The 10121-nt window shown below is 34.5% G+C and overlaps 1 protein-coding gene across 1 annotated transcript; it reads right to left on the bottom strand.

The window, feature by feature from the left end:
* Positions 1-4502: 4502 nt before the first annotated feature.
* On the bottom strand, positions 4503-9914 carry LOC140955876 (uncharacterized). Its single transcript, XM_073411040.1, has 6 exons — positions 9480-9914; positions 9214-9311; positions 8815-9116; positions 7224-7525; positions 4861-5161; positions 4503-4723 (listed from the first exon to the last, which is right to left on the bottom strand). The coding sequence occupies exons 1-6, from the start codon at positions 9912-9914 to the stop codon at positions 4503-4505; spliced, it is 1659 nt and encodes a 552-aa protein (XP_073267141.1).
* Positions 9915-10121: the final 207 nt, after the last annotated feature.

Below are 10121 nucleotides of genomic sequence, written 5' to 3'. Positions count from 1 at the left end.
AAAACAGAAATCCAACCTCCTTTTTTAAAAAAATTATTTTAATATTTTTAAAACATTTAAATTATCTTTCAACTATCAGAAACAAGATTCAAATTACTTTTTTTTAAAAATTAACATTTAAACTATCTTTCACGTAGCAGAAACAGAGATTCAACTTACTTTTTTTTTAAAAAAATTATTTTTATAATTTTAAAACATATAAACTATCTTTGAAGTACAAGAAATAGAGATTCCTCTTAATTTTTTTTAAAAAATTATTTTTATAATTTTAAAACATTTAAACTATGTTTCAACTATTAGAAACATCGATTCTACTTACTTTTTTTTTTTAAAAAAATTTATAATTTTAAAACATATAAACTATCAATAAATTACCAGTAACAAAGATCCTACTTATTTTTTTTAAAAAATATTTTTATAATGTTAAAACATTGAAACTATGTTTTAAGTATCAGAAACAGAGATTCTATTTACCTATTATAAAAAATTATTTTTATAATATTAAAAACATTGAAACTATCTTTAAAGTATCAGACACAGAGCTTCTCCTTGCTCTTTTAAAAAAAAATTATTTTTATCATTTTAAAACATTCAAACTATCAATCAACTACCAGAAACAAAAATCCAACCTCTTTTTTTTTAATTATTTTAATATTTTTAGAACATTTAAACTATCTTTCAACTATCAGAAACAGAGATTCAACTTACTTTTTTAAAAAAATTATTTTTATAATTTTAAAACATATAAACTATCTTTCAAGTACAAGAAATAAAGATACCTCTTAATTTTGTTTTAAGTTTTGTTTTTATAATTTTAAGACATTTAAACTATGTTTCAACTATCAGAAACATCGATTCTACTTACTTTTTTTTTTTATAAAAAAATTATAATTTTAAAATATATAAACTATCAATAAACTACTAGAAGCAAAGATCCTACTTATTTTTTTTTAAAATATTTTTATAGTGTTAAAACATTGAAACTATCTTTTAAGTATCAGAAACATAGATTCTATTTACCTATTATAAAAAAATATTTTTATAATATTAAAACATTGAAACTATCTTTAAAGTATCAGACACAGAGCTTCTCCTTGCTCTTTTAAAAAAAATATTTTTATCATTTTAAAACATTCAAACTATCAATCAACTACCAGAAAAAAAAATCCAACCTCTTTTTTTAAAAACAATTATTTTAATATTTTTAAAACATTTAAACTATCTTTCAACTATCAGAAACAGAGATTCAACTTACTTTTTTTTTTAAAAAAATATTTTTATAATTTTAAAACATATAAACTATCTTTCAAGCACAAGAAATAGAGATTCATCTTAATTTTTTTTTTAAATTTTTTTTTTATTATTTTAAAACATTTAAACTATCTTTCAACTATCAGAAACATCGATTCTACTTACTTTTTTTTTAAATTTTTTTTTTATAATTTTAAAACATATAAACTATCAATAAACTACCAGAAACAAAGATCCTACTTATTTTTTTTAAAAATATTTTTATAGTGTTAAAACATTGAAACTATCTTTTAAGTATCAGAAACATAGATTCTATTTACCTATTATAAAAAATTATTTTTATAATATTAAAACATTAAAACTATCTTTAAAGTATCAGACACAGAGCTTCTCCTTGCTCTTGTAAAAAAATTATTTTTATCATTTTAAAACATTCAAACTATCAATCCACTACCAGAAACAAAAATCCAACCTCTTTTTTTTTTAATTATTTTAATATTTTTAAAACATTTAAACTATCTTTCAACTATCAGAAACAAAGATTCAACTTACGTTTTTTAAAAAATTATTTTTATAATTTTAAAACATTTAAACTATCTTTCACGTAGCAGAAACAGAGATTCAACTTACTTTTTTTTTAAAAAAATTATTTTTTATAATTTTAAAACATATAAACTATCTTTCAAGTACAAGAAATAGAGATTCATCTTAATTTTTTTAATTTTTTTTTATTATTTTAAAACATTTAAACTATCTTTCAACTATCAGAAACATCAATTCTACTTACTTTTTTTTTTTTTTAAAAATTTATAATTTTAAAACATATAAACTATGAATAAACTACAAGAAACAAAGATCCTACTTGTTTTTTTTTTTTTAAATATTTTTATAATGTTAAAACATTGAAACTATCTTTTAAGTATCAAAAACATAGATTCTATTTACCTATTATAAAAAATTATTTTTATAATATTAAAACATTGAAACTATCTTTAAAGTATCAGACACAAAGCTTCTCCTTGCTCTTTTAAAAAAATTATTTTTATCATTTTAAAACATTCAAACTATCAATCAACTACGAGAAACAAAAATCCAACCTCTTTTTTTTTTTAAAAATATTTTAATATTTTTAAAACATTTAAACTATCTTTCAACTATCAGAAACAGAGATTCAACTTACTTTTTTTTTAAAAAATATTTTTATAATTTTAAAACATTTAAACTATCTTTCACGTAGCAGAAACAGAGATTCAACTTACTTTTTTTGAAAAATTATTTTTATAATTTTAAAACATTTAAACTATCTTCCAAGTATCAGAAATAAAGATTCAACTTGTTTTTTAGAAAAAAATATTTTTATAATTTTTCAACATTGAAACTATCTTTCAAGTATCAGAAACAGAGATTCTATTTACCATTTTTAAAAAAATATTTTTATAATATTAAAATATTGAAACTATCTTTTAAGTAAAGACACAGAGCTTCTCCTTATTCTTTTAAAAAAATTATTTTTATCATTTTAAAACATTCAAACTATCAATCAACTACTAGAAACACAAATCCAACCTTCTTTTTTTAAAAAATATTTTAATATTTTTAAAACATTTAAATATCTTTCAAGTATAAGAAATAGAGATTCAACTTACTTTTTTTAAAAAATTATTTTTATAATTCTAAAACATTGAAGCTATCTTTCAAGTATAAGAAACCGAGATTCAACTTACTTTTTTTAAAAAATTATTTTTATAATTTTAAAACATTTAAACTATCTTTCATTTAAACATTTAAACTATTTAAACGATCAGGAAATCGGCAGTGAAAAACCGAGACATCAATTCATATATATATATATATATATATATATATATATATATATATATATATATATATATATATATATATATATATATATATTTCTCTTGGGTGTTTTCATTCCCCCCCCCAATATGAATTTCGTCCTCGAAATTTAAGAGGTTTCATACTCCATACCTGATAGTTCAAATAAATTGGGGTACTTTTTCCTCATCTCAACCTCCCTCTCCCAAGTTTCCTCATGTCAGCCTTCCTTAACAAGGAGACATGGAACACATCATGGACCTTGGCTAAATGTGGGGGCAAGTCCACTTTATAGGCTACTGGTCCTACTCGCTATAAGATTTTGAAGGGTCCGATGAAGCGGGGAGTTAACTTCCCTTTCAATCCAAACCGCAATATGTTCTTCCATGGGGCTACCTTCAGGAACACCTGGTCCCCCGTACTGAACTCGAGAGGTCTTCTCCTCACATCAGCATACTTCTTCTATCTATCATGTGCAGCTTTGATGCGATCCCTGATAGTTCTCATTTTCTCCGTGGTGACTTGGACCAACTCCGTGCCATATAACTTTCGATCCCCAATTTCCTCCCAACACAAAGGAGTTTTGCACCTCCTACCATACAAGGCTTCATATGGGGCCATCCCTATTGTGGGTTGGTGACTATTGTTATACGTGAACTCCACCAATGCCATGTGCTCCTTCCAGTTTCCTCCAAATTCTAGCACACAGGCCCGTAATAGGTCTTCCAAGACTTGGATGACTCTTTCTGATTGGCCATCTGTTTGAGGGTGAAACGCAGTGCTCATGTCCAATCTTGTCCCCAAGGCATGTTGTATGCTCGGCCAAAGTCAAGAGGTGAACCTGGGATCTCGATCCGATACAATGGACACTGGAATCCCATGAAGCCATACCACCTCATTTATGTAGATCTTGGCAAGCTTGTCCACCGAGTCGGTCATCTTTATAGGCAAGAATAGTGCGGATTTCATCAACTGATCTACGATGACCCATACGTGTCATTTCCTTTCCTCCCTTTGGGAAATCCTGACATGAAATCCATGGTGATCATCTCCCACTTCCATTCTAGAATTTGTAATGGTTGTAATGGTCCCGCTGGCCTTTGGTGTTCAACCTTGACTTGTTGACATATCCCACACTGTGATACATACTCAGCTATTTCCCTTTTCATATTAGGCCACCAATAGAGGTGTTTCAGGTCTCGATACATCTTAGTACTGCCAGGATGTATGGAGAACTTGGACTTATGTGCTTCTTGTAGAACCATTCATTTGACTGTTTCGTCATTAAGCACGTACAACCGTTGTCCCATCATCAAGGATCCATCATCCGCTACTCAAAATTTCATTTCTACCCCGGCCTCCACATTCTTCCTAATCTTGGACCCCACCTTGTCATGGAATTGGGCATGTATTATCTATTCCCGATACGTTGGTCGCACCAATAGTTGGGCTACTAACCTACCTCCGTCATTAATGTCCAAATCTGCGCCCATCTCTTTCAATTCCTCCAAATGCCGCTCCTTTCCCACTGTTAACCTTCCCAGGGTGGCTTTATTTTTACGACTGAGGGCATCAGCCACCACGTTTGCTTCCCCCGGGTGGTATTCTATGGTGCAATCATAATCCTTAATGAGCTCTATACAGCAACCAATTCCAGGTAGTTCACCTCATGAGTCTTTAACTGTCTTGATGTTGCATAGGCGATCACCTTCCCATGTTGCATCAGAACACACCCCAATCCCTTCCCCAAAGCATCACTATATACCACAAAACCCTCGGTCCCTGAGGGAAGGGTTAACACTGGAGCAGTGGTGAGCCTCCTCTTCAATTCTTGGAAGCTTTTCTCATGTTCTTCCGACCACACCCATTCCTTATTCTTCCTAGTTAGCTGGGTCAAAGGGGTTGCAATCAGGGAAAAATCTTCGATAAACCTCCGATAGTATCCCGCAAGTCCCAGGAAGCTACGTATTTCGGTGACCGAAGTCGATCTTTCCCATTTCAAGACTGCTTCGACTTTTTGGGGGTCTACAAAAACACCTTCGACTGAAATGACGTATCCTAGAAACGTCACTCTCTTAAGCCAAAATTCACATTTACTCAGTTTTGCATATAATTGGTGATCTCTCAAGGTTTGTAAGGATTGCCTCAAGTGTTCTTCATGCTCCTCGAAAGAATTCGAGGACACCAGTATATCATCAATAAATACCACCACAAACTTATCAAGGTATGGTTGGAAAACCCGATTCATCAAATCCGTGAAGAGGGCTGGGGCGTTCGTCAACCCGAACGGTAGCACCAAAAATTCATAGTGTCCGTAACGAGTTCTAAATGCGGTCTCTGCTACATCCGCTTCTTTAATCTTCATCTGATAGGTTCTTTAATCTTTAATCCGCAGGATAGACTTCATCGGTTTGGTATTCATGGTCCCAATAGGTGCTCACTCTATCTCCGCAATAATGAAGATCACAACCACTTGTTCTTTAAATGCTCCTTCACGAAAGCATTATGGTGGAATGTTTGTGACATATGCGACATTCCAAGAATGACAAAAAGCTTGGATGAATGGATTCGATTGGCCACTGTCTCTTGGCATGGCAAAAGTTTCGTCAACTTTTCTCGTAAACTGGGTTTCGCAGCTACAGTGTATTGTATCTGGCAAGAACATAACGCAAGGATCTTTGCAGATTTGTCTAAAGCTTCGAATTTGGTTTTTGATCAAATCAAATGTATCATTCGCGATAAGCTTGTTTTGATGAGGAATGTTCAACCAACAGATGAAAACATAAGGATCCAAAGACTTTGGAGGGTCAATAACATGGACTCTTAATTTGATGTTTAGCTGGTTGTTTTTGTACCCCTAGCATATCTAGTTGGTCTAAGTTTTTGTTTTGTTATGTGGCTAGTGATGTGCATCATGGGAATTATAATCCATCTCGTAAAGCTGAATCTAATATGCAAGAGGATTCATATGGTCCAATGACAAGAGCGAGAGTGAAACAACTACAACGGGCCTTGACAAATCAAATTGCAATTATTGAAGCTGCGTCGGAGTTAAAAATTAGCAATCAGTTTGAAATTGGTTCAAGGGTGCTTATTTGCCTACAATTGGAACTTGGAGATGGGAAAAGCCCTTAATGGTTCTTTTCATGCTGGACTACTTGTATTTGGATTGATAATGCAAGTGAAGGAATTGATGCTGTTTACGGTCAGAACAGTAGATGGATTTGAACCCGAATTTGAAGTCATCCAATGCATGTGAAAACAAGATTTATGTAGGTAAAATTCAAGTTCAGAACGTGATCTTTCTATATTGTCCAACCATGATTTCATTGGACTTTTGTGTCAAAAGTTATGGCTGTTTTAAATTTCGTTTGCATATGTTTTAGAAATGTAAAAAAAAACGTCTGTTAGTTAAATTTGTCTACTTGCTTTATTAAAAGTCTAGTTTTTAGGCTTGACTTCTGTCATGTTGAATTCACCTAACTTTGGAGGGATGTTCCAAAGATAAATATGTATCAGAATATGAAATAAACACTTTTGGCCAAGATTTGAAAACTTAATTCAGAGAATTTAGAGTTGTTCTTCCAAATTCGTTTTGTGAAGAACCCTACCTGACTTATCACTCTTCAATCACAAAGAGTGTGGCGTCGAAATCCTAGATTGATATTTGTGGCGTCCAGATCGACTTATCAAAGTATCATTCTAGTCTATCCTCCAATCTTATTTACCTTAAATCACTACAATCCAACCTAAATACCAAAAGAAAGACAACACAACCAGACCTGTCCTTCATCCATTTTCGTTAGAATCATTGTTGCCGATTTTCAAATCATTCACGACACATCAGCTAGCCTGTAGCCATTTGTTGGTTTTCGTTTCTGTTCACATTGTAAATCTTGGGTATGCCCATTATATTCTTTGTATCATTTTCTTTTAATACATAAGTGAGCTTACGAAAAAAAAAATCTTCATCTGATAGTACCCTGATCTCAGATCTATCTTTGAAAATGCCCTCCTCCCTTTAATTGATCGAACAATTCATCTATCCGAGGCAACTGATACTTGTTTTTCATTGTTATTTTGTTCAACTGTCGATAGTCAATACAAAGTCTATGGGTTCCATCTTTCTTTCTTACAAATAGGACTGGTGCTCCCCAAGAAGAATTACTGGGCCGTATGAACCCTTTGTCTAACAATTCTTGTAGTTGAGTCTTTAACTCGTTCTGTTCTACTGGAGCCATTCGGTAAGGTTGTTGGGCTATGTGTGGGACTCCAGGAAAAATGTCTATGGACACCTCTACCTCTCGCTCCGAGGGTAGTCCCGGTAGTTCTTCGGGAAACACATCTGGGAATTCCTTCACCACAAGAATATCCTTCAGTCGTGGGCCTTCATCATCAGAGTTTAAGATGTATGCGAGGTATCCTATACATCCCTTTCCTAAAAGTTTTTGGGCTGTTACCACCGATATTAAGGCAATCGGTTTGAGAATTCTCTCTCCTTCAAAAATCACTCTCGCCCTAGGGGTTTTGATCACGTGGTCACGCAACCCACAATCAAGATTGAGATCTGATCCCGGAAATTCAAAATAGGTCTGATAGGAGTGTGACACAATGGAAACTTGCCCCAAGGCTCTAACACTATTGGAATGAGTAGAATGACGCCACGAAGCCATTTAATCTTTGATAAGTCAGATTTAGTTCGTTCAAGAACTGAAGAATGCAAGAATCACTCTCACACGTTAAAACTGAAAAATTCAGAATAATATTCATTAAAGCTGCCGAAATTTTGGCCTACATGAGTTTAAATAGTTCTTGAAAAGTTAACCCTAATGGACCCCTTATGTGGACTTATGTGAGGTCCACTCAAAACTGGCCCAAAACCCTAAACAGAAAAAGCCCATAACTTAATCCAAACAAGCCTTGGATCCTAGCTTAAAACAAAATATTAATTAAGCCCAAACAAGCCTTGGGCTGTAGCTAACAAAATAAAATAAAGCCCCTAATATTAAATCCATGTTCTGCCATGAGAAGAAGAGAATGAACTAAAATAGTACATAACTGATTGAAGGCTTATTTATAGCCTTCCATGTAGCCTCTTAATCCTAGAAACAAAAGGAAAAGGTAGCCACCATGTTGTTTACAAGTTGTAGTAGGATTCTTTTGTTTCTTTTGCTGTCCTCATCTCATGGCCCAAATAAGATTGTATTGGACCCCTCTTACACATGGATAAGATGTACTAGGATCTCCTCTTGATACTCTAATGGACCTTGCAATTCTGACTTGGTGGAAACCTTCAAAACCAATCCATTCAATGCGTTTTTCAATGTCTTTATCTTGGGCCGAGTCATTGGTCCATTTGGAACATGTAATGGGTCCTTGCTGGTGTTTCTAGGCTGGTCCGCATCAGGTTTGGAAAGTAACAGTTTTAGCATAACAATCTATTAGAGCCTTGTATTTACTCAACCAATTCATGCTTAGGATTATGTCAAAATCATGCAACTCTAAGGGAATCAAGTCTACTTCTGTTTCATACCCAGATAGACTAACCCCCACATCAACACACACAATATTTGTTTCAACCACGTTTCCCATTGGAGTTCCAATTAAGAATCCCTTCTCTACTATTTCTACTCCCTTTCTCAGTTTAATGACAATTCTCTTAGCAATGAATGAGTGGGTGGCACCCGGATCAAACAACACATGCACATTAAAATCATTCAATAGTACCTGCCACCACATCCGATGCAGCCCTGACCTCCTCCTGTGTCAGGTGGAAGACCCTCCCCGGGGTCCGATCATTTTGTGCTCTCGGTCTCCCTCGACTAGAGTTTGCTCCTGATTGAGAAGATCTCACTGGCCTATTCACGATGATTGACTGTTGGTGGCTCTGACACCCTTGAAATGACCTATAGCTTTGTACCTGTCCAGTGTTCCTTTTAGGGCAATCCCTCTTGAAATGACCTCTTCCACCAGAGTAATGACACCCTTGACTCAAATATTGGTAATTCCTCCACTTATGACCTTCTCCTCTGCACACAAAGCATCGCCCGGGGGAAACTGAGCAGTCCCCAAGGTGTTTTTGTCCATATTTTATACAAAAAGGATAGTCAACACCCTTGCGGTCACCGATCCCAGTTGAAGAGTTTTCCCTCAAGTGCGACTGTCCAACCATCACTCTCCCACTTGACTATTGGTGGGGCGGTAACATCAAACTCCCTTTTTTCCTGTATTGCTCAAATACTCCACTTTTTCCTTTCTTTGGGAGTGGTGGTCTGCCGTTGAAATAGTCCCCATCTCTCTTTTTTCCTATACCCTGATGTCCCCCTTGGCTTTCTCCAATACAAGCCTCCAGAGCTTGGGCAGCCTCAATCAACTCTCTCACAGATTTAAACCATAAGGCGATCAATCATATGTTCCTCTGTCGGCACATAGTGTGGGGCGAACAATGAGAGATCATGGAACTTCCTTTTGTACTCCAATACTGACATATCACCCTGTCTTAATGCCAAGAACTCTTGTTCTTTCACCTTGCGATGGTACCTAGAATAAAACTGATTCTCAAACTTTGTCTTGAAATCACTCCAAGTTAGTGTCTCGATTGCACGCCTCAATTGAACTGTTTCCCACCATGTCATGGCCCTATCAGATAGTAACTGGGTTGCATAATTTACCCTCAAACCCTCAAGGATGCTTATTTGAATCATGGTATTTTCTACCTTCCTAATCCATCTTCCAGCTATCTTTGCATCTTGTTCCCCCATATAGGGTTCACAACCCATTTCCCTCATACTCTTGACTAGTCGTACCAGTGGCACCACATTATCCATGGTCATGCTAGTCCTGTGCTGCCTGTGGAATCTGCGTGGTGGGAGTTGTTTGTGCCGTCGAACCAGCCATGCTCTCCATCACTGCTTTAACTATTTGTATAAGGAGTCCTGCGTCTACATATTGTGGGGGCACACCAGTTGGAATACTTGATGGTTGTGCTTCTGATCTTTCTTGATGCTCTGCTGCCACTGGGGGTTCTCCCTCTG

This window comes from Populus alba, chromosome 8, assembly GCF_005239225.2.
Source record: "Populus alba chromosome 8, ASM523922v2, whole genome shotgun sequence".
Taxonomy (NCBI): Eukaryota; Viridiplantae; Streptophyta; class Magnoliopsida; order Malpighiales; family Salicaceae; genus Populus; species Populus alba.
This window is presented reverse-complemented; position numbering and strand designations above follow the sequence as displayed.

What these genes read in the sequence shown, in the direction of transcription:
- LOC140955876 (XM_073411040.1), bottom strand. Translation starts at nt 9,914, where the DNA reads ATGGATAATGTGGTGCCACTGGTACGACTAGTCAAGAGTATGAGGGAA. An exon ending in ATATGATTGATCGCCTTATG is followed by an intron (nt 9,312 to 9,479) that starts GTTTAAATCTGT and finishes TGAGCAATACAG; the next exon opens with GAAAAAAGGGAGTTTGATGT. An exon ending in AAACTCTTCAACTGGGATCG is followed by an intron (nt 9,117 to 9,213) that starts GTGACCGCAAGG and finishes CTTTGTGTGCAG; the next exon opens with AGGAGAAGGTCATAAGTGGA.